A 25,317-nucleotide genomic window follows, 5' to 3' on the forward strand; every position below is an offset into this window, starting at 1 on the left:
TCTGTTTTTTAGCCTCTAAGGCTGTTTTGCAAAGTAGAATTGGCTCTCTGGACCTCTCCTTGGTCTGTGGTCCAGACAGGTTTTCTCATATCCAAATACACTTCCCACAGCCTCTCTCTCTACCTTCATTTCTTTCTCCACAAAAGGGCTTCCCCCACTCCATGCCTATGTGTACCATTTTATTTCTCCCAATCCGCATACACACCCTTCTGTCCCGCCAAGCTGTGTCTTTGCACCTGTGGAGATTTTTCTGTCCCTCTGCAGCCTGTATTCCTGGTATTCCGAGTGTTGTGACCTCAATACTGCTGTGTATGAGGGTCAAGGGAAATTCTGATCACTCTCCTCTGCCATCTTTCCTCCTCCTGCCTCCTTTTATTTTCCTTTTCACAATTTCACACTTCTGTGTAGGTTTGCATTATTATATCAGTTTAATATGTTTTATAGATATTTACGATGGGCTTTTCTTACAGGAAGTGTATTGATCTGAATTTTCTCTCTTTTCCTTTTTTTAAAGTTTATTCATTTATTAATTGTAGAGAGAGACAGAGAGAGCATAAGTGGGGAGGCGAAAAGGGACAGAGGGAGAGAGAGAAAATCCCAAGCAGACCCTGCACTGTAAGCGCAAAACCAGATGGGGTGCTTGAACCCATGAACTGCAAGATCATGACCTGAGCCAAAATCAAGAGTCAGGTGCTAACTGAATGAGGCATTCAGGCGGCCCTAACATTTTCTTTGGAAGTCCCCGGGTACTTTTAATTTAATATGCCTTAGTTTAAAGACATTGTTTCTGACCCATTCCCTTTCCTCTTCCCTGACTCTTTGTAATCTGCTCTGTCATTTGTGTTCCCTAACCTAATAAATATCAGCCCTGGAACAGGAAATGTCCTGGACTCCGAACTTCCCTGAAATCACCGTATCCAGTCAGTCACCACATTCGATATTTTGTACCTGCTTACCATTTTTCATATGTTATTCCTGTAATTCACTCACTCACCTATAATTTTGCAGTACTCTTCTGGTTTTGCTTCCTTTACGTTTGTCCTACATGGCTGCCAGAGTGACCTTTCTAAAATATACTTGTGACGATGTCACTCCTCTGCTTATTCAATGGATCCCCATTACCTGAAGGTGAAAATTCATGTTCTAGCATAACACTGCTCTTTTTTTTTTTTTTGGTTTCGTCCTGATGTTCTAGTAATATCTCTCTATCTATCCCATTTCCAATAACTCTGTTCCAGTTTTGCCATATTGCATAGGTGTTGTCACTTACTATATTATTTCATACTTGATTCTTTTGCCATTATAGAATGCCCTTCACACCCTCCCTGTGCACTTTGTCTATCTTTTAAGATACAGCCCTATCTTCCCAGCATTTCCTGAGCTTCCCAAATGTAAGTCTTTTCTCCTTTGTGCGTTCACTGTATGTTATTCACTTCCCTTGCAGAACTAGTGGATGTTATTTTTCTGTCCTTACCTGTTTTCATGAATCTCTACTGCTACTAGCATATAGAACAGACTCTGTCTTTTATTTATATTTCCAGCTCTTCCCCAGATCGTGGCTATGACTTGACAGATACAGTATGTGCTTGTCTTTTTGAGTGGGTGAGTGAATGACCAAATGAATCAATGTGATATTTTTCTGAAGTTGGGTTTTTATTTTGTGCTGTTTTTCTAGGAAGGAACATCAAAGTCAGCAATGGAAGCAAAAGAAGATGGTGTTGGTATTATTGAAAATGTGCCACCAGAGCAAGCAGTTAATGACAGTTTGACTTCTGCTGGTGGAGTGCATAAAAATTACAGAAGCGGTAAGCTAGTGAATCTCTGTGAGTTGTTTTCCTATGATTAAATGCTAGTATGAAAAAAATCTGGAAGTATGTAGATCCAAATATATTATCCTTTTTTCGTGAAGGTATTTTTCTGTTGCTATCTTTCTTTAGAAGTATCCCAAGTACTACCCCCTTTTACTTGCGGAAAATCGTGAACCCCCTGAACATTTTTCTGCTATTGCTTTTATTTTATTGAAATATTCATGAATGGAGATAGACTTGGGTATGTGTTTAAAATTCATAGTAACACTTATTTTCATTAATTTATCTGTGACCCTATTCTGTAGATATCATGTCAGCAATAAAATTAGGAGAAGAGGAAGATGTAGAATCACCTTCTCTTCCTGAGGTACTTTCTTCTTCTTATTTTTGAGTATAGGCATGGAGTGATGTTAAAACATCCAAGAGATGCATTGACTTTGACTTTTGAATGACTAAAATAACATCGCAGTCATATTTGTAGTAATATAAGTAAAGTAATGATGACGTATTCTAAGGTGACAACTAGGGAAGGAGGTAAAAAAGTCCTGATCTGTTAGGCCCAGGCAGCTGCTGCATAATGCTACAAGTGCTGTATTTGAAATCAAAGACATGCTAGCATCTTGGTTCCGTCACTTCCTAGCTGTGGGATCTTGGAAAAACTTGCCTCAAGGTCAATGACCTCGTTCCTAAAAATGGCACCAATACCCACCTCTTGGTTATGCATAATGAACAAATGTGGCAATGTTTTGTAACCTGTAAAGGGTGCTATAGAAACAGAAGACAAAATGATCACAGTGGCTTTTAGTGACTTACTAAATATTGAGGATACTTTGTTTGGTGAATGTTTGTTTATTGTTGAGAGTGGGGTGGGGGAGAGAAGATCCGAAGCAGGCTCTGCACTGAGAGCAAGGAGCCCAATGCAGGATTTGAACTCATGAACTGTGAGAACATGAGCTGAGCCAAAGTTGGGCGCCTAATCGACTAAGTCACCCAGGCCCCCCAAGAATATTTGTTTTAAATGTGAAGATGTCTGAAGGCCAATAAAATGGTCGTAGGGTCCAGAAAAGAATGGGAAATTAGGAATGGGTTTTTGATTTTCTAATTTGGCACTATGTTAAGTTCCGGTAATCTCTTAGGGGAGATATCATATAGGTATACAGTTGACCCTTGAACCAGGTGGGTTTGTACTGTGGGAGTCCACTTACACACAGATATTTTTCAATAAATAGAGTACCATAGTGTAAATGTATTTTCTGTTCCTTATGGTTTCTTTTTCTATTAATTCTTTCTTTTGAGAGAGAGAGTGAGTACAGAGTACGTGGGTAGGTGAGGGCAGGGTGAGAGAGAGAATCTTAAGCCGATTCACACTGCCAGCATATTTCTTTCTCTTTGATATTAATTGATTTGGCTGCTAATAATTTAAAGATTTCTAATTCTCTAGTTATTAATCCTTAAAAAGTACTCAAATGCACTTTAGTGCTCATTATAAGGGATGGTAAGCTAAATAGTTTTTAAGGTTTGTAACATTAAAAATCATCTAACTTATTTTTTGGTCGATTTAACATGTAATGAATTGTTTAGTTCCAAAAACTGACAAGCTTAAGTTTATGAGTTCATATTTTTCTTCTGTCTTAGGCTAAGGCAAGTTAGTTTTCACTTCTTACAGGAAGTTACAATCCAGTGACTTGGGAACAGCTAAACATAGATGAAGAAAGTTAACAGTACAATTGTAATTATTTTCTCATTTTTCTTTGTCCGTACTTGATTACTTAAGGACAAGGTGTTTTTACAAAAATGTATCCTGGCAGAAAAGACATGTGAAAATCAAAACAAGGAAATTAACCATCCGTTTTTGCAACTGCAAAAAATTACTCAAGGACCAGCAATGAATAAGGAATGTGATAGGGAGCATGATATATCTCTATATTTAAGACATGCTTCTATGCAAAACTTTGAGGAAATGTGGATCAAATAAGGCAAATTAGACTGGAAAAATAGCTTAAACTCATCACCAGTGAGTGAAAGCTGAAGTTTGGTGAAATTTGTTAACAATACAGCATTCCTACTCATCTTGAAGAAGAACCACCACGGGGTCACTCTAAGGAGGAACCAACTGAAAGGAAATACCTTTGAATTGGAAAAATACTGTACTTGACTGTGAGGAAGAAGATGCATTTGGAGTGTCTGTCTTGGTAGTATTTCAGGTATTTCCTGAACAAAAAGAGCCTAGTCTTTTTTTTTTTTTTTTTTTTTTTTTTAGAATATTGGTAGGATATTTATTGAAATTATGAACCACAGAATCTAAGCAGGTCGTGGGGAAAAGGGCAGATGAAAAAAATTCTCTTCTTAAAGAAGAATGTTGTAATAAGTTTAGGAGCTAGAAATGAAATTTTGACCTAAACATCTTTAAGATGCACAGACACACACTCACACACACACACACACACACACACACACACATTTCTTTCTTTTTTTTTCAATATATGAAATTTATTGTCAAATTGGTTTCCATACAACACCCAGTGATCATCCGAAAAGGTGCCCTCCTCAATGCCCATCACCCACCCTCCTCCCCCTCCCACCCCCCATCAACCCTCAGTTTGTTCTCACTTCTTAACAGTCTCTTATGCTTTGGCTCTCTCCCACTCTAACCTCTTTTTTTTTTTCCTTCCCCTCCCCCATGGGTTTCTGTTAAGTTTCTCAGGATCCACATAAGAGTGAAACCATATGGTATCTGTCTTTCTCTGTATGGCTTATTTCACTTAGCATCACACTCTCCAATTCCATCCACGTTACTACAAATGGCCATATTTCATTCTTTCTCATTGCCACGTAGTATTCCATTGTGTATATAAACCACAATTTCTTTATCCATTCATCAGTTGATGGACATTTAGGCTAAAAAGAGCCTAGTCTTGAAAATGTCATTCTCTCTCATTCATACTCTGGGTCCCCAGAATATGCTTGCCAGTGATCTTCTAAGCTTTCTTTAAATGAAAGCAAATCATCCGGGACATATAAATCAAAACCACACTGAGATACCACCTCACACCAGTCAAGAGTGGCTAAATGATCAAACCAGGAGACTCTGGATGCTGGGGAGGATGTGGAGAAACAAGAACCCTCTTGCACTCTTGGTGGGAATGCAAACTTGTGCAGCCACTCTGGAAAACAGTGTGGAGGTTCCTCAAAAATGAAAAATAGATCTACCCTATGACCCAGCAGTAGCACTGCTAGGAATTTACCCAAGGGATACAGGAGTGCTGATGCGTAGGGGCACTTGTACCCCAATGTTTATAGCAGCACTTTCAACAATCGCCAAATTTATGGAAAGAGTCTAAATGTCCATCACCCGACGAATGGATAAAGAAATTGTGCTTTACACAATGGAATGCTACTTGGCCATGAGAAAGAATGAAATATGGCCTTTTGTAGCAACGTGGATGGAACAGGAGAGTGTGATGCTAAGTGAAATAAGTCATACAGAGAAAGACAGATACCATATGTTTTCACTCTTTTGTGGATCCTGAGAAACTTAGCAGAAGACCATGGGGGAGGCGAAATGAAAAAAAACCAAAAAAACAAAAAACCTTCGAGAGGGAGAGAGGCAAACCATAAGAGACTCTTACAAACTGAGAATAAATTGAGGATTGATGGGGGATGGGAGGGAGGGGAGGCTGGGTGATGGGCATTGAGGAGGGCACCTGTTGGGATGAACACTGGGTGTTGTATGGAAACCAATTTGACAATAAATTTCAAATTAAAGAAAGAAAGTAAATCAGACTATGAAAATGAGAACAAACCAGATATTGAGCATCTTTTTAACAACAATGAGGATTTTTAAAATGATATAGAAAATAAAAAAGTAAAGAACCCACTAGTTACATTTAAAGTGAAAGAAGGCCAAGAGAGTTTGACATGCAAATGGCAAAAAATATGGACCAAAATACCACCGATTGTATATGTGCTGCCGAAACGAGCACGACCACCGATTATAAATTAGACCTCAGTCTAGTGATTCATAGAGCCTTTTTGATTTGTGGCTTGCCTGCTGCGATGTGATGAAACACATGGTTCAAACAAAAAAGCATGATATTTCTGCTGTCACAAACACTTACGAGAAAACAAAACCAGTACAAGACTTTTTTCCAGAAGCCATTATATGCAGATAATGACAGTACTCATAACTATAAAAGTATTGATTCTGAATTAGAAATTGTGAGTTCTTCTTCAGCATCTAGTTTTCCAGCATCTGAAGTACATCTAAGTGAAGAATTACATCAAGATATGCAAAGGTTTAAGAATGAGATAGGCATGTCACAAGTAGAGTTCCTGTCTTTGGAAAGAGAGAAAGTTCAACCTCCAAAAGAGAAGGAGGTCCGCCTTGATATTACTCTTGTTTTTTCTCTTTAGCAATTATCTGATCCATTCTGATTTTCCACTCAAGAGAACAAGAGTGTGCATAAAATGGAATTGTCTAAATAAGTAATTGTGTCTGGAAATAGATTATTTCTGCTATCTAACAAATAGGAGTTCAGGGAAATATTCTTGTGATTTGTTTTCCTTAAAGTTTCTGTGTCAGTCTTCCAAGTAGTATATGAACTGCGAAATTAACTTAACTATATAAGTACCATGTGACCTCATGAACCAGAATAACCATAAAGAAACTGCTTAAAAAACATAATAATCTCCAGGTTGTTTTTTTAAAATATATTGGCTTAAATATAAATTGCATTTCCATGAACAATAAAATGAGAAAGAAGCAATAACTAAGAGAAGGAATATAAACACATGTTTCCAGCTAAAGCAATCTATGTATTGCTTCAGTATGTGTCTGTAGACTCTGGGTCTAGGGTTCTTGCTTGTCTAGCAAGACAGCAGTGGGATGCAGGGTTACAATGGGAGAGACAGCTAATGTCCCGGAGAACACACGAGCCCGGATTCAGTGTCCTTGCTCTGTTTTTAATAGGATCAGAAGGCTTCCAAACATGGTGATGGACGTGCACAAAGAGACAATCTGTGAACATGACCTCATGGGCATGAGGGAAAGGGGGTTTCAAGATATAGGGTGTTAGGGGTTAGGGTCAATGTAAAACAAAATCCTGGCGCCTGGCAGATGGTTGTTAACAGCTGACCTGAGGCAGCTTCTCTGTTTATCTTAGCTAGTCTAGGGGAGAAGACAGATGCTACCCCAGGATCCACAAGGCACCTTTATTTTGCTAATTAGCACCCCTCTTGGCATCTTCACCCTGCAGTCTACAGCCTATAGCCCTATTTACCTGTTTACCTCATTCGGTCCTTCCTTCCTGTGAAAGCAGCTTTCTGCCATAGTACTAAATTGGGGAGTGTGTCCTCCTGAATATCTAATCTTGTTTACCTCTCACACCTTGGTCTTGGAGCCTTTGCCCCACCCTCTCTATACCTAGATACCTAATCTTGTTTACCCAAACTTGGGTGTGAGCATCCTATGGCTTTGTAATTTTCTATGCCTGGTTAACCCATCAGTGCAGGCTCAGGGAATTCCTAAGCTTATTCCCCACAAAAATAGGCAGTCTTGTCTGCTTTATTCACAATCTTGGAACTTAGAATTTCAACATGACCCCTTTGAGATAGGCTTAATAACAGCTATTTGTATTATCACCCCTTTTTTCACATTTTTTTTTAATCTTTATTTTTTTTTTCAACGTTTTTTATTTATTTTTGGGACAGAGAGAGACATAGCATGAACGGGGGAAGGGCAGAGAGAGAGGGAGACACAGAATCGGAAACAGGCTCCAGGCTCCGAGCCATCAGCCCAGAGCCCGACGCGGGGCTCGAACTCACGGACCGCGAGATCGTGACCTGGCTGAAGTCGGACGCTTAACCGACTGCGCCACCCAGGCGCCCCCTTTTTTCACATTTTTTTAATCTCATTCTCAGATGTTTCTGTTGAGTCAAACCTTCACTAAAGTATGATACCTTTTGGCCTGTATGATTTTTACCATGTAGGTAGCATAAACCTTCAGCAAACCTTCAGTATTTAACTCCAAGGGAGAAAACTGAGTTTTGAGATGTGTGGACTTTAGAAATAGACAAAATCTAGAGATACCCTCCTTTAAAAGAATAAGTAGCTAATCTCCTCGTCCCCTATCAAGGTATTAATTTACTGTGCCAAAGTCACACTTTTCATGCATCTGACTAATTTAATGAATTTGTGGTCATTTCTCTGATTCAGCATTCAAGAATTGTATCGTCTCTTTTGGTGCCATAAAATGCTAGGGAATGCCACTTTAAGAACTTGGGACAAATCATTTAACCTTTTTGAGTTTTACTCGCATTATCAGTAGCAAATGGGATTAAAGGTGATCATTACTTTTATACCCTCTCCCTATAAAGTTTTATGGTTATTGAATGTGAGATTCGGAGAGCATTACTAATTTCCCAGAATTCCACCTTAACATCTGTTTCACTTTGTTCCTTTTGTGTTGTGGCAAACTGGTTCATAAATTTTAGGGGACACTGTCACTTTTTTTTGAGAATCTTAGGATCCAAAAGAAAAAGAATTGTAAAAGGCAGTCAGGGAAAGAATAGCTTCGTGCAGAAAGAGGAAAGCTTCCTGGTTTTGTTACTGGAGCACCTCCATGTCACATGTTTTAAATCTGGCTGTTGTGTTAAACCCAGGTGGTAAGGATAGAAAAGGACAAATTTTGTCTCTTGTCTTTTTATTTCTTTGTATCTCTTGGTCAGATGGGGTGGGGGTGGGTGGGGAATTCTCAGTAGCAAAGTGTGGATATGAATAAGAGTACAAAATTAAGAAAGCCCTTTTAGAAATTTTGGTAACTTCTGCCTTTTTTTATTTTCTTTTTTAATGTTTATTTATTTCTGAGACAGAGAGAGACAGCATGAGTGGGGGAGAGGCAGAGAGAGAGGGAGACATAGAATCAGAAGCAGGCTCCAGGCTCTGAGCTGTCAGCACAGAGCCCGACGCGGGGCTTGAACTCACAAACCGTGAGATCATGACCCGAGCCGAAGTCGGTCGCTCAACTGACTGAGCCACTCAGGCACCCTGCCTTTTTTTATTTTCAACAGAAATGAAGCAGAGTTTATAAAAATAACAATTATTGTAATGATAAAGTAAACACAAAATATTTTCCTCCATTGAATTTATGACAAACTAAGTGTCAACTGATAAAGTTAATGAAAAAAAACTTCTTTTTATTGACTAAAGTAACAATTACCTTTAGTATCAAGTTCCATTAAAAGTTGAAGAAAAAAAGAAGCACAGAGGAAGTGACATGGAAGTATCAGAAAACATACATGATGTTGCGGCTGCTGGATTAATTCCACAAAGACAGAATGGAAAAACTGATAACCATCAATTGCCTATTACAGAAAATAAAGATTCTGATATGTAAGCCTATAGCAATATTTAAATAGTAGATAATTGTTATTTTCCTATGCAACAATCTTTTCTAGTTTGAGCTAATGTTCATGATGAACAAATTTCGTATTTTTTGTGGAGATATTTCATCCTACGTGCTAATGAGAAAAATGTAAATACCAATGAGATACCATTTTTTGCAGTCATAGTGATAAATATTTTATTTAGAAAAATAACCAAAGTTAGGAAATGTGAGGAAAATGACATTCTTAGACACTGCGGCTGGATGAAATTGGTAACTCCTTTCTGAAAGGTGATTTAGCAGTGTATTTCAAAATTTCAAATATGTCGGGGCACCTGGGTGGCACAGTTGGGTAAGCATCCAACTTTGGCTCAGGTCATGATCTTGCACTTCACGAGCTTGAGCCTTGTGTCAGGCTCTGTGTTAACAGCTCAGAGCCTGGAGCCTGCTTCAGATTCTGTGTCTCCCTCTTTCTCTGCCCCTCCCCTGCTTGTGCTCTGTCTTTGTCACTGTCAAAAATAAATAATATAACGTGAGAAAAATATTTCAGGTAGGTCATCTCTTTATTCCAATGGTGTCATTGCCAGGACTGGGTCCTTCTGAAATATGTGACTTCTATAAGCAAGCGCGTGTGCCTGCACATGCAAACACACACACACACACACACACACACACACTATAAGGGCATTTATTATATATTATTACATATACAAAATAGGACAGATATATTAAGGTTACTTATATAAATATATTACATGTATATGTGAAGGGTATTTATTATAGCATTCCCATATCAAACATTTGGAGATAGTCTAAATGTTTATTGACTTATTTTGAGAGACAGACAGAGAATGTGCACACTCGGGAGCCCAAGCATTGAGGGGGAGCAGAGACAGAGAGGGAGAGAGAGAGAATCCCAAGCAGACTCCACGTTAACAGTGCAGAGGCCAACACAGGGCTCGATCTCACGACCACAAGATCATGAGCTGAGCCAACATCAACAGTCAGATGCTCACCAGACTGAGCCACCTATGGGCCCCAGAGATAGGCTAAATATCCATTCATTAATAAGGAAGTAAAGTTTCACTTCTATAAAGTAATGGAGTATGTGACTATTTTAAAAAATGAATTTAGGTCTATGTGTACTGATGGTTTAACAAAGTATATTTAAAGCATATGGTTTGGTTTGACGTCATGTCTTATGCACATTTTGTTAGAATACTTTTAATATCTACTGAATTGCAAACGGAAGTTCCCTGCTACACTGGCAGTCTACCAACAAAATTGCTAGTTATTAGATTTTTGGTTTTGTTTCCCAGTGCATGAGTGCTCCAATGTTGGACCCTCAACTTAATCTGATTATTGCCAAGAGGATTCACGTGGCAACATGTCTCATATTCTATATAAACATTTCACGGCCCCTGTGCTATAAGCCAAGATGCTGGTAATGCAATGAATCGTTTTTATAAAGGTACCTTGCTTGCATGCCATTATCCTGCCTTTTTAGAGAATATAATTCAACATGAACCACAACAAATTTTTCAACAGTGCCTTCATGTTATACAATTTGTGACAATTCAGTTTACAAAGTAGGACTATTTTCTGCATTCCCAACCCCTTTTACTTCTGTGTATAAAATTTTAATATGACTCATTACTTTGGATAGTATAAAATATCCTAGAGTTGGGTGACGTTTTAAAAATGTTTGTTTATTTTGAGAGAGAGAGAGAGCATGCACACATGAGTGGGGGAGGAGCAAAGAGAGAGGGAGAGAGAGAATCCCAAGGAGGCTCCATGCAGTCAGTGCAGAGCTCAATGCTAGAGAACCTAGAGATCATGTCCTGAGCCGAAATCAAGAGTTGGATGCTTCGTGGACTGGGCCACCCAGGTGCCCTTAGAGTTCAATAATTTTTATCAAGCACGAAATACTGCCCTTGAAATTTAGTTTTTCTGTGGTCTTTCTAAGCATGAGAAAAATGGTAATCAGCTTATATAATATTATATATCTAGAAAAAATTTAAGGAGTCTTCTCAGTGTATAATTTTGTGAGTTATTTTGTACCTTGGTCTGGCATTTTAAAAAAGCAAAAAAAAAAAAAAAAAACTAGTGTTACGTATATGCAATTTTTAAGACTTCCAAATATTACAAAAATACTACCTAATCATTATGTAACAATTGAAAACTACAGCAATAATAGAAAATTAAATCAACCATGACCATTCCACTTAGCCTTCTTCACTCTTTGATCCTGATTTCCCTTCCTCCCATCCACTCTTGAATTCATTGTAGCAATTTTCCCTCTCATTCCTCCAGAATTGTTTTTTCAAGGTTACCACCGATTTTCACTTTAATAAATCTAAACAATTTCATACATCTCATTTTACTTAACCTTTCAGCGATATTTGACCCAATGGAAAACTCTCTCCTCCAAAATTCTGTCTCCATGTTGCTTGTAGGCTGTCACTCACTCACCTGATTTTCCCGCTGCCTTTCTAGTCTGTACACCTCAGCCTGATTTGCTTGTTTCTTCTCGTCCCCCACCTTTTAACCCATTGATGTCTTCCAGGAATTTGCCTTTGATTTTCCTTCTCTTCACTTTTACTATCTTGTATATTCTAATGATCCTCAAGTTTACTTCTCCAGCCCGGATCTCTCTCCATAATTCCAGGCCCGCCTATCAAACTGCCTACTTGATATCTCTTTCTGGATAGCTATTGCAAACTTAACATGTCCCAAATTGAACTCCTGATATTCTTTCTTAATATTTGCCTTTCATGTCTTTCCTAATTGAGTTAATAACAGTTCTGTGAGTTGCTCTGCTAAAAAACTTGGTGTCATCTTTGACTCCTGTCTTTCTTTTCTTTTTCTTTCACTTTTTCTTTCTCTTTTCGTTTTCTTTTTCATACACATCACATCTCATCTGTCAGCAAATCTTGTCATGTCTTCCTTCGAATATATCGAGAATCCAAACACATCTTCCATGACCAATAGACTATCATCTGTTGTTTATATTGGTGTAATAGGTAACTAAATGGTCTTCTTGTTTGTTTGTTTCTTCTTTTGTTTTTCCTCTGTTTCCGTTAATTCTAAACACATTGGATCTAGTAAAACGTAAGTCGGATTGTGTCCTTCCTCTGCTCAAAGCTTAATTGCCTCCCATATCACTCAGAGTACATGACAAAACTCTTCCTAATGCCGACAAGGCCTGTATATGATCAGGTGTCTCCTTCTCTCTCTCTGATTTGAACTCTTTTCTACCCCTTTCATTCTGTCCAGCCATACTGATTTCTCACTACTCTTTAAGTACTTCGGACATACTTCTGTATTTGCTGTTGACTCTATCTGGAATGCTTTCCCTCAGATACCTCATGGCTTGCTTTTTCCTTTTTTGTTTGTTTTTCCTTTCAGGTTTTTGCTTAAAAGTCACTTTCTCAGCAAGGCCTTTCTTGGCCATCCTGACTAGTACTTCAACTACGCTTTTCCCTATAACACATCAAAATGTGATTTATCTGCTTTAGTTTTTCTCCTCTAATACTGTATATTTTGCCTGTGTAGCTTATTGTTATTGTATGTTTACTTCACTCATGAGTAGGATTGTTATCTGTTCATTGCCATGTCCTCAGTGCCTAGAAAATGTTCTAGTCTATATAGTACTTATTCAATAATGTTTATTGAGTGAACGGAGTTTAACTTAAGTGTGTATAGTGTAGTGGGGACATAATACTAGTCCCCACCTTGACAAAGCTTGGCGTGGGTTCATTCTGACAAGTAAACCTGCCAGTTATATACAGTTTTTGGATTTTAGGGGGCCCAATATTGTGTTTACTTGCTACTTATTCTTTTAGTTGTATTTATGTTAGTTTTAATTATGGTGAAATGTATCAAAGGAATAGCAAACTTCCTTTATATTTATTAAGGAAACTAAAATATGGTGGCAAATTATTATAGGACTTTAAAAATTCTTGCCAAAGATTATGAGCCCTCAATATCTGAAATAAAAAGATGAAGTTGGAATTGATCACTTACAAATAAGAGCGAGCTTTGCTGGTTAGGTATAGTCGTTTCTGACAGAGCAGTCTGCTATTCTTATACAGGGTTTGGGGAAGAGTGGAGTTTAAGGATGGGGAGACTTTCAGAAAATTAAATGGTTTGTCATCATCTGAAGCACCATGCTTATTTGGGTGATACTGTTGTGGATTGGTTGCCACGCTGAAGCATGTGTATTGGAGTCATTTTTGTCCTTTATTTGCTGTCTTTCAGAAGGAAGGAGCTGAAATGGATTGGTTGGTGAATAGGGCTGGTGGGCATTGATTAACACATTTAAAACTGATTCTGGTGGCTTCTTGTTACCATGGCTACGTGTTAGGGTTTCTTTTTGTTTTGTTTTGTTTTGTTTTTTCTAAGTTTGAGGTGGCTTTCACCAGATGTTTTCTACTTAAAAGTTGCTTCTATTGACTGGGTTCAAAATGAAAGCTATTTCAAATTCTATAATTACAGATTCATTTTTGAAATTTGAGTCGAGAGGAATTGTTTGATAATTGCTTTCAGAAAGATTCTTCTTTTCTTGGATGTTATTTCCACGAAGAAAGTTATCTGTATAACAGTTTTTGAAAAAAAATTGTTAGTTTTGTTTTTGTTTTTGGTGCTCTTCGGGGCTCATGTTTAAGTCTTAAATAATCTGTGGGAAATTTCATTATTTTTGGAAATGTACGTAGCTGTATGGTAATAATATTCTGTTGCATGCATTTAGTCCATGAAAACAGAATTATAATTTTCTTTTTTGTGAATCCCCCATTTTTTTCTATCAGGATTAGATATTAGGCTAAAAGTATACAAAATTTACCAAATCATTTATTTTAATTGTTTAAAATGTTTCTTCATTTGGAGAGAGACAAAGTGAGAGTTGGGGAGGGGCAGAGAGAGGGGGAGACAAAGATTCCAAAGCAGGATCCAGACTCTGGGCTGTCAGCACACAGTCCGATGTGGGGATCGAAGCCACAAACCCTTAGATCACAAACCGAGCCAAAGTCATACACTTAACGTACTGAGCCATCCAGGCGCTGCAAACCATTTTTTTTTTTAACAAAAGCATAACTAATCAGATGATTGTTATTTTTGAGTGATAGATAATAACATATGAGTACTTTTGAATTTTTTAAGTTTTTCCAGATTTATGAGATATAAGTAACATACATCTGTGTAACTAACTGTAAGGTGTACCTGTATTAATTTGATACACTTTTATATTGTCAAATGATTACCACAATAGTGTTAATACTTCCATCATCTCACATAAATATCATTTCTTGTTTGTGATGATCTAGTCTTGTAGCAACTTTCAAATGATATGATACAGTATTGTTCACTGTAATCACCATCCTGCACATTAAATCCCCAGAATTTATTAATCTTGTAACAGGTAGTTTGTACCCTTTGACCAATATCTACCCATTTCTCACAGCCTCCCTGGCAACCACCAGTCTGTTCTGTTTCTTGTGCAATTTTTTTTTAATTCCACATATAAGTCAGATCATGCAGTGTTTGTCTTCCTGTGTCTGACTTCTTTTCACTAAGCATAAAGCCCTCAAGTTTCACTCATGTTGTCACAAATGGCAGGATTTCCTTCTTGTTTGTGGCTGAAAATATTCCATTGTAACTGTATACCATATTTTTTAATCCATGGATCCACTGATGGATGCTTAGGTTGTTTCTTGACTATTTTTTTTAATTTTTTTTTAGCGTTTATTTATTTTTGAGACAGAGAGAGACAAAGCATGAATGGGGGAGGGTCAGAGAGAGGGAGACACAGAATCTGAAACAGGCTCCAGGCTCTGAGCTGTCAGCACAGAGCCCGACGTGGGGCTTGAACTCATGGGCCGCGAGATCATGACCTGGGCCGAAGTTGGCCACTTAACCGACTGAGCCACCCAGGCGCCCTATGTTTCTTGACTATTGTAAATAATGCTGCAATAAAGATAGGGCTGCAGATATCTCTCCAAGATAAGGATGTCATGTCTTTAAGATATATACCCAGAAATGGGATTATTGGCTCATATGGAGGTTCTATTTTTAGTTTGTTGAGGAGCCACCATACTGTTTTACATAGTGGCTGTCCCAATTTACAGTCCTACAGGAGTACAAGGAATTCCTTTCCTGTACATCCTTGCCAACGATATCTCTTGTCTTTTTGACAATAGCCTTTTTAATAGGTCAAAGTGATATCTATATACTGCAGTTTTGATTTGCATTTCCCTGATGAATAGTGATATCGAGCACCTTCTTGTGTACCCTTGGCCATTTGAATATGTTTTGAGGAGAGACGTCTTTTAAGGTGCCTTGCCCAGTTTTTAATTATATTTGTTTTTAGCTGTTGAATTGTACGAATTCCTCACACATTTTAGATATTGACGTTTTTCATATTTGTAGCTTGCAAATGTTTTCATCCTTTCCATAGGTTGCCTTTCCGTCATGTTGCTTGTTTCTTTTGCTGTGCAGAAACATTGTTGATTGCATTGGTTGTTTTTGCTTTTATTGCTTGTACTTTGGATGTCCTATCCTAAATCATTCGTAAGATCTATGTCAAGGAGCTTTTATCCTCTGTTTTCTTCTAGGAGTTTTATGATTTAAGATTTTATATAGAAGTCTTCATTTGCGTTTGGGTTGACTTTTGTGAGTGGTGTAAGGTAGAGGCACAGTTTTATTCTTTTGCATGTTAATATCCAGTTTTCTCACCATCATGTATTGAAGAGATTACCTTTTTTCTTTTGAGTATTCTTGGGTCTCTTAACAAAGAGACTTTATGCATGGGTTTTTAGTTGACTTTATGCATGGGTTTATTTCTGGGTTCTTGATTCTGTTTCATTCATCTTTGTGTTTTTTTTTTTTTTTTGTGCAACTTCATGCGGTTTTTATTACCATAACTTTGTAATAGTTTGACACCAGCAAGTGTGATGCTTCCAGCTTTGTTCTTCTTTCTTAGGATTGTTTTGGCTATTTGGGGTCTTTCTTGTTCCTTACACATTTGAGGAATGCTTTTCCTATTTCTGTGAAAAAGGTCATTGGAATTTTGACAAGGATTGCATTAACTCTGTGGGTGGTTTCAGGTAATGTGGATATTTAATGACACTAATTTTTCGAATCCATAACAACGGGGTATCTTCCCATTTGTTTGTGTCTCTGCTATTTCTTTTACCAATGTCTTGTAGTTTTTACTATACCTATCTTTCAGAAATCCTTGATTAAAATTATTCCAAAGTATTTTGTTCTTTTTGATGCTTTGGGGAAGGGGATTTTTTCTTTATATTTCTTTTTCAGCTATTTCATTGTTATTGTTTAGAAATGTAACGGATCTCTTGATGCTGATTTTGTAATTTTTTTTACTAAATATAATCTATTGTCAAATTGGTTTCCATACAACACCCAGTGCTCATCCCAACAGGTGCCCTTCTCAATGCCTATCACCCACTTTCCCCTCTCCCCCACCTCCTATCAACCCTCAGTGTTTACGAGTCTCTTATTGTTTGCCTCCCTCCCTCTCTGTAACTTTTTTTCCCCATCCCCCCCACCCATGGTCTCCTGTCAAGTTTCTCAGGATCCACATATAGGTGAAATCATATGGTATCTGTCTTTCTCTGCCTGACTTATTTCACTTTGCATAATACCCTCCTATTCCATCCACGTTGTTGCAAATGGCCAGATTTCACTCTTTTTCATTGCCAAGTAGTATTCCATTGTATATATAAACCACATCTTCTTTCTCCATTCCTCGGGTGATGGACATTTAGGCTCTTTCCATAATTTGGCGATTGTTGAAAGTGCTACTGTATACATTGGGGTACATGTGCCCCTATGCATCAGCACTCCTGTATCCCTTGGGTAAATTCCCAGCAGTGCTATTGCTGGGTCCTAGGGTTGTTCTATTTTTAATTATTTTAGGAAGCTCCACGCTGTTTTCCAGAGTGGCTGCACCAGTTTGCATTCCCACCAACAGTGCAAGAGGGTTACTGTTTCTCCACATCCTTGCCAGCATCTGTAGTCTCCTGATTTGTTCATTTTAGCCACTCTGACCAGCTTGAGGTGGTATCTCAGTGTGGTTTAGATTTGTATTTCCCCGATGAGGAGTGACGTTGAGCATCTTTCCATGTGTCTGTTGTCCATCTGGATGTCTTCTTTGTGAAAAGTGTCTATTCATGTCTTCTGCCCATTTCTTCCCTGGATTATTTGTTTTGTGGATGTGGAGTTTGGTGAGTTCTTTACAGGTTCTGGATATTAGCCCTTCCTTTATGTGATATGTCATTTGCAACTATCTTCTCCCATTCTGTCGGTTGCCTTTCGGTTTTGTTGATTGATTCCTTTGCAGTGCAGAAGCTTTTTATCTTGACGAGGTCCCAATAGTTCATTTTTGCTTTCCATTCCCTTGCCTTGGGAGATGTGTCAAGTAAGAAATTGCTGCGGCGGAGGTCAAAGAGGTTTTTTTTCCTGCTTTCTCCTCTAGGGTTTTGATGGTTTCCTGTCTCACATTCAGGTCCTTCATCCATTTTGAGTTTATTTGTGTGTATGGTATAAGAAAAGACGTCTAGTTTCATTCTTCTGCATGTTGCTGTCCAGTTCTCCCAGAAGAAAGAGACTGTCTTTTTTTCCCATGGGATACTCTTTCCTGCTTTGTCAATGTTTAGTTGGCCATACATTTGTGGGTTCATCTCTGGGGTTTCTATTCTATTCCATTGGTCTGTGTGTCTGTTTTTGTGCCAATACCATACTGTCTTGATGATCACAGCTTTGTAGTAGAGGCTAAAGAGACAGAGTGTGAACAGGGGAGGGGGAGAGAGAGAGAGAGAGAGAGAGAGAGAGAGAGAGAGAGAGAGAGAGAATCCAAAGCAGGCTCCAGGCTTCGAACTGTCAGCACAGAGCCCAATAGAGGGCTTGAACCATAAACCATGAGATCATGAACTTAGCCGAAGTCAGAAGCTTAACTGACTGAGCCACCCGGGCACCCCTGCATCTTTATGTTGATTTGGTATCCTTCATCCATGGAACAGCTTTTTGGTGGTATCTTCAGGATTTTCTATATATAAGAACATATCATCTGTAAACAAAGACAGTTTTACTTCTTCTTTTCTGATTTGGATGCCTTTTATTTCCTTTTCTTGCCTGACTGCTTTGGCTAGGACTTCCTCTATCCTGTTGAATAGGAGTGGTCAAGTGGGCAACTTTGCCTTGTTCTTGAACTTAGAGTAAAAGCTTTCTGTTTTTTACCACTGCATATGATGTTGGGTATGGGCTTATCATATTGGGCTTCATTATGTCCAGGTGTGATAATTCAGTACCCACATTGTTGAGAGTTTTTATCTTGAAAAGATGTTGAATTTTGTCAAATGCTTTTTTCTCCCATGCTGGGATGATGATATGATTTTTTTATCCTGTTAATGCTGTGTATCAAATGTATTTATTCGATTTGATTTCTGAAGGATAATTTTGCTGAGTAAAGTATTCTTGATTGGTAGTCTTTTTTCTCTTAGCACTTTGAATATGTAATCCCACTGCCTCCTGGCATGGAAGGTTTCTGCTGAGACATTGCTAATAGCCTTATGAGGGTTCACTTGTAGTCACATAGTCTTTTCTCACTCTTTTTCATTCTTTTGACTTTGTTCTCTGCTGACTGGATAATTTGATAGTTCCTGTCTTTCAATTCACATTTTTTTTTGCTTGATCCATTTCCTGTAAGTGATCACTCTTGCTTTTTTCATCTCCTTCATTATACTCTTCAGCTCCAGGATTTTTGTTTAGTTAGCTTTTACTATTTCCAGCTCTTTGTTAAGCTTCTCATTTTATTCATAGAGTGTTTTTCTGATTTTATTGATTTGGCTTTTGTGTTTTTCTTGTAACTCACTGAGTTTCCTTAAAACTGCTATTTTTGAATTCTCTTTTGAATAAATTACAGATCTCCCTGTGTTTCCGATTGATTACTGGAATATTATTGTGATCCTTTGATGGTATAATATTTCCTTGATATTTTATATTCTTTGCAGTTTTGCATTGCTGTCTTTGCATTTGAAGTAGCAGTCACCTCCTCCAGTCTTTAATGACTACCTCTTCAGTGTGTCCAAACCTGATTTTTTTGCTCCAGTGGGATGCTGGAAATTCTCTGCAGGACACCTGGTTTTCCAAAAAGGCTCTCTCATCCACGGGTGATTATCTTAGAGAGTGTTTTCTAGGGAGGGACTCCCAGATGCGGCTGAGAGGGAGGGGCTGGAGGCACTTTATGGGCTATTTCTAGGTCCACAGATTAGACTGTAGTATGTCTGCCTGTTACCTGATGCACAGGTAGGCAAGACTTTTCCTTGGTCCCTTGGAATATGGTGCTAGATTCCCACAGCTCCTGCAAAGGCAGTTTTGCCCGTGGGTGGATAAGATGCCAGTTTGTTGTAGGTGGGGAGACGCAACAAGGTACATCTTGTTCAGCTATCATACTGATATCGCTCTGACATATGGGTATTTTAAAAGTAGTTTTTCCCCTAAGATATTTCCCTGATTTCTTCTTTCATGTTATATGGACCTCATGCTACTTTAAAACTTTGTTGAAATTAAGCATTCTTATATTTCAAAGCAAAGCCAAAAATAGAGCACACATCTAGTTATTACTCCCATGTCTAAGAGTCACTGCCTTTAGGCAATGAACTCTAACTTTTTAGTGTAACCTTCAAGGTTCTTCAGAATCTTTCCTGACTGATCTCTTACTACTTGCTTCCATGTATTTTATGGGTTTTTTTCCAAGTTTCTAAAAGCTTATACTTTTTCCTTTCAAGGCACCTAGATGACATCTGTGTAATCTTTGTGCTCACATTCTAATCTCTAAGAAAATGGTTTTCTCCTGTTTTTTCCCTGGTGACCTCTGCTGTTTATTTTCCCTCTTCAGTAAAGCCTTTCTGTCCTCACTTACAGCTTTTCACATGTCAATTCTTACAAATCGCATTGTATTCTAATTGTATATTTATCTGTGTTTGAAGCAACAGATGAGTATTTCCTTGTGTATGGTTGGTACTTCAGCACTGTTCTCTGAATTAATCAAATTAAGTCAGATGGGTAAAATTCAGAACTTGATGAAAATGGTCTTTTTATTCTTTATCAGTAAAATTATTAGAAAACATTGGCTTTTTTATGGCTTTTTAATGGCTTTGTTTTTTTTTTTAAGGAGGGAACCTGGTTTACATATGAAGAAGTTAAAGAAAGGTGAAAATGAAAAAGGGACATCAAAAGGATCTGTGATCACACCAGTGTTGCAGAAGGCAGATTCCCTAACTGGTGGTCCACTACAAAAGAATGATGGCAGCCATTTCAGTGAAAAGGATCAGCATGAAAACAGGTAAAATCTATACATTCCTACGTGCCTGTGAAGGAATTTTAGCAGTGATTACCTTTTGTGGAAATAAAATGCTTTAGTGTAGGTAGGTCCAAGCTAAAGCAAGAAATACTCAACATATCAAACACACTGCTTGAAAAGTTGTGATGAGGGTAAGTGACTTTGTCAAGGAGCAGTTTCAGTAGTCACCATGGAAGCATGGAAGATGAGTAAGTGTAAACAACTCCTTACAGCATTTTAATAGGGAAAGGTAATAGAGAAATGGATGATAACTGAAAAAGAATGTGAATTGCAAAGGCATTTTCTTTCTCTTTTTATTTTAAGATGGGAGCTTTTAGAGAATGTATTCTGTTGGAAATGATCAATAGATATAGACATGGTTAGTTAATTTAATTTTGTTTGCGTTTGCAAACATTAGGAAGTTTGTTGATTGTATTACATTATCTTTTAAAAATTATAGTAATTGTCTTTATTACTCTTATTCATGTGATTTTGTGCAAGAAGTTGGTTTATTCTGAATTGGTTCCACAATGGGGTATTCTCATACAATTGAATGTGCAGATTTAAAAATATATATGTATGTATGCAAGTATATATATATATATATATATATATATATATACACATATATATATAAATATATATTTGTATATATGTATATATATATATATATATACACATATATATATAAATATATATTTGTATATATGTATATATATATAATATATTAAATTAAATTATTTAATTTATTAAATTACTTAATTTAATAAAATAATTAAATAATTTAAAATAAGTAAATCAATTTAATTTAATAATTTAATTAATTAATTAATTAATTATATATTTATATATATTTATATATATGTGGCTGTATAATTTCCTATATGTATGTATATGTATATTTATTATATGTATATTATATGTATAATATACATATTATATTTATATGTATATGCATATGCATAATATACAAATTATATGTATAATTTCTTATATATGTATATATAAGTATATGTGTATAAGTTCTATATGTATATATTTGTATACACACACACACACTTATCATAAATGTATGCAAACACTGAGGCCATTCTGAATAAAACTAATCCTTCCTTGATGATTTTAGATATCCAGTGCCTTTGATAGTATCACAAATAGCTATGATTGTGTTAGGGACTTTAAAGTATCTGGTTCTATTAAATTAATATTATTTAGGTTCTGGGGAAAGGGGAAGATTTTATTTATTTACAATTGGAAAAGAAACTAGTAATCCATAACAGATTATTCCTTTTGGACTAGAGAGCTCTAAATTACCAAAACCATGCTTCCTGTACCAACAGTGCCATTGACACAGATTGTATGCTCAATAAGTATGTGTTAAATGTGGAATTAAACAGTGGAATGAATGAATGAATGAATGAATGAATGAATGAATGCCTGTTGAGGAATTTCTCTAGAAGAAGCAAATCTTTAGTTTATTGAAAGTAGATTTCCCATCTTGCCAAGTATAAAGTCTCTTAAAAAATGTGTAAGATTCAGAAATTGTTATGTATCACTATAGCTAGAAATCGAATCATAATATAGATTCATTTGCTGTCATATTAGTTAGAAACACTGGAGTATTACTTTAACCACATAGTATAAAACACATGCTTTGAAGGCACATTCCTGGGTTTGAATTCAGGGTCTGTTCTTGGCCAGCGACTAGGGCTTCTTGGGAAAGTCACTTCGACTTTCTGTGCCTCATTTTCTTCCTGTGTAAAATACCTAATATAATAACCTACTTCATAGGATTGTTGTGGGGCTTCAAATACCTTGAAGACATGTAAAGTGCTCATAGTAATGCCTAGAGAGTACTTGCATAGTGACTCTTCAACACGTTAATATCATGATTGTTAAAAAGGGGTTCTTTCATATAGGGACTTAACTTGCACTTTCCAAGTAGGTTTTAGTGCCAGTAAAAGCTTATTTTTAGTAAAATGACAACAACACAAACAATGGTATCATTCCTATCAAATAATGCAAGTAGCAGTAGGATTTTACTTTGCTTTTGTTAGTTTTTACCTAACTTTAGTACTTTGTTGTGCTTGCTTCAGCAGCACATATACTAGAACTGGATACACCTAATCCTTTGTTAATATTAGCAGTAGTATGTTTTCGATGTTGTTTAATGTTACTCTGTTGTTTAATCCCCTTTGTAGAAAATTAGATTCAAATGCAGAGATTTTATATCAGAAACAATAGGTTTAGATACGCTTTGTATTTTAAGTATTTAATATTTGCCTGAAAAGAATTGTTTTTTTTTCAGACCTGCAAAGAAAATTTCTAAGAAAAAGAACAAGGTAAGCAAAAGAGACAATGTAATTTTATTTTATTTATTATTTATTTTATTTTTATTTTATTATATTATTTTGATACATATTTGTTAGGAATATTGTTCAGTGGCAAAAATTACTTTATGAAAGATGTAGTGAAAAAATAGAAAATCTTCCTTTGTTGTAGAGACATTTGCTGTGAAAAAGTTATTTAGAAATACTAGCTATGGATAACAGTGTCTTTTTGATAAAAATCCGTTCTTTTAAAAAGTCTCTATGGTTTCGCTTTTAAATGTTCATTCACTTATTTTTAAAATGTATTTTGAGAGAGAGCACGCACAAGTAGGGGAGGGGCCGAGGGAGAGGGGGAGAGAGAATCCCAAGCAGGCTCCATGCTGTCATTGTGGAGGTCAACGTGGGACTCAAACTCAGGAACCCTGAGGTCATGACCTGAGCCAAAATGGAGTCGGATGCTCAACCGATTGAGCCAGTCAGGTGCCCCTGTTTTTGCTTTTATAAAAAGACGGCTATTTACCACTTCTCTACACCTAGTATATTTTATAAATATTTGGGGGACATTTTGAAATGGTATTATTCATTGGTAGGTCAAAAAGCAAATTACTTCTATGGATGATCTTGTCGACTTCATTCAGTCATCTGAAGCAGCTTCAGAGCATTGTGAGTTGCCTTACTCTAAGAATTTCATGTTGCTGATTGAACAACTTGGCATGGATTGTAAAGGTACGTATATTGCTGTAGTAATATGTGCACACCTTGCCTACTACTGTACCATAGAACACTGCTGTATTATAGAGCTGCTCATCTCAGAAATATGTTTTATATTAAAATAAAAGCAGAACTATTGTATCCTCTCAGCCAAAGAGTCATCATTTCTACTGTACCTTTCTTAGAGGGAATGGCACATCTAATGTGTTTGTTAACTCTGCTTCTCTTCTGTGCCTTCACCCAGTTCAGGTCATTATTTTTCTCCTAGATGACTGAAATAACTTCAGGATTGTTTTCCCTGCCGTTCTACCTCCCAAGACCTTGGTCTACACTGCAACCATAATTAGTATATGTTTTAAAAAAATGTGTCTTTCATCATGGTACCCCCTTGCTTAAAGCTTAGCTAGTACTTCTCATTGCTATTAGGTTAGAGGCCACAGTCCTCTGGCTTCATCTTGTATTGTTTTACATCCTTCTTTCAGTCTGTCTTATCCACTGTTTTAGACGTTTCTTCCTGTGAAAGAGCTTTTCGTTTCCAACATTTTTAGTTCATATATGAAGTTTAGTTCATATATGAAGTGTGTCATTTGATAGTTTTGACATATGTTTACACGTATGAAACGATAACCATAATCCAGACAGCTAACATATTCATCACCCTTAAAAATCTCATGTCCCTTCATATTCCCTTATTATGAAGCTGCCAAATTGTTTTCTAAAGGAGTTGTACGGTTTTCCATTCCCAACAGCAGTCTGTGAGAGCACCAATTCCTACATACATATTCATGAACACTTAGTATTGTCAGCTTTTTAAATCCTAGCCATTCGGATGGATATTTAGTATATATCTCATTATGGTTTCAATATACATTTCCCTAATAACTGATGATGGTGAACATATTTTCATGTGCTTGTTTGCCATCTGTGTATCGTCTTTGAATTGTCCAAATCTTCGGTTGTTTTAAAATTTGTTTGTTTGTTTTCTTACTTGTTGAGTTTTCAGAATTCTTTGTATATTCTAGACACAGTTCCTTATTTTGTTTTCTTTTTTTTTTGTTGTTGTTGTTTCCACTGAGGCATTTTATTTTCACATATGTATTACATCCCTAGAAAAAGAATCCCAGGATTTCCCCTTCTGTGTGTTTTCATCTTCCTTCTTCATGGTCCATGACTGTAGCTGAGGTGGTCAGTATAATGAAACCAAACTGAGCAGATTATTCTGCCATTTTTCTAGATCTTTGCATTTTCCATCAATTCTGGGGCCAGTCACTCCATGCTTGCTTAACCTGCCTGTGAGTTTCACAACAATTTACCCAACTCTTTTGATCATCAATGATTTTAAATTCACCAGTGTAACCATGCTTCATCATCACAGTTAGAAAGTGGACAATGTCTTTGGAGCATGGCCTAGTAAGAACCTGGCGTTTGCTTCTCTTTTCAGTATTGTTATGCTTTGGGAAGCATCTGCCACGACATTCACTAGCATCATGATGGTGGCACAGAAAGATGGTGGAAAGAGCTAGGTACAGTTCCTTTCTCACCTCTCTTTTTTTTGCAAGGTTTTTCTTTTCCCACTCTGTGACTTTTCCTTGTCTCAACAGTGTTTTTAAAGAGCAGTTTTTCTTTTTGGTGAAGTCCAGTTTACACATTCATTTGTTCTTGTATGATTCTTGCTTTTGGTTTTCATATCTAAGAAATATTTGCATAGCACAAGGTCACAAAGCTTT

The 25,317-nt window shown here is 37.0% G+C and overlaps 1 protein-coding gene across 1 annotated transcript in view; it reads left to right on the forward strand.

The window, feature by feature from the left end:
• The window catches only part of LOC109261043 (ankyrin repeat domain-containing protein 26-like), a 181,114-nt gene that overhangs the window by 95,885 nt on the left and 59,912 nt on the right, over nucleotides 1–25,317 (forward strand). The window contains exons 14-19 of the mRNA XM_053909495.1: nucleotides 1,676–1,805; nucleotides 2,114–2,175; nucleotides 9,032–9,198; nucleotides 20,382–20,552; nucleotides 22,858–22,891; nucleotides 23,470–23,605. Coding sequence (XP_053765470.1) covers nucleotides 1,676–1,805; nucleotides 2,114–2,175; nucleotides 9,032–9,198; nucleotides 20,382–20,552; nucleotides 22,858–22,891; nucleotides 23,470–23,605 — 700 coding nt within the window. The remainder of the gene's footprint in view (nucleotides 1–1,675; nucleotides 1,806–2,113; nucleotides 2,176–9,031; nucleotides 9,199–20,381; nucleotides 20,553–22,857; nucleotides 22,892–23,469; nucleotides 23,606–25,317) is intronic.

This window comes from Panthera pardus, unplaced genomic scaffold (assembly GCF_024362965.1).
Source record: "Panthera pardus isolate Hobbes unplaced genomic scaffold, ASM2436296v1 HiC_scaffold_21, whole genome shotgun sequence".
Classification (NCBI taxonomy): Eukaryota; Metazoa; Chordata; class Mammalia; order Carnivora; family Felidae; genus Panthera; species Panthera pardus.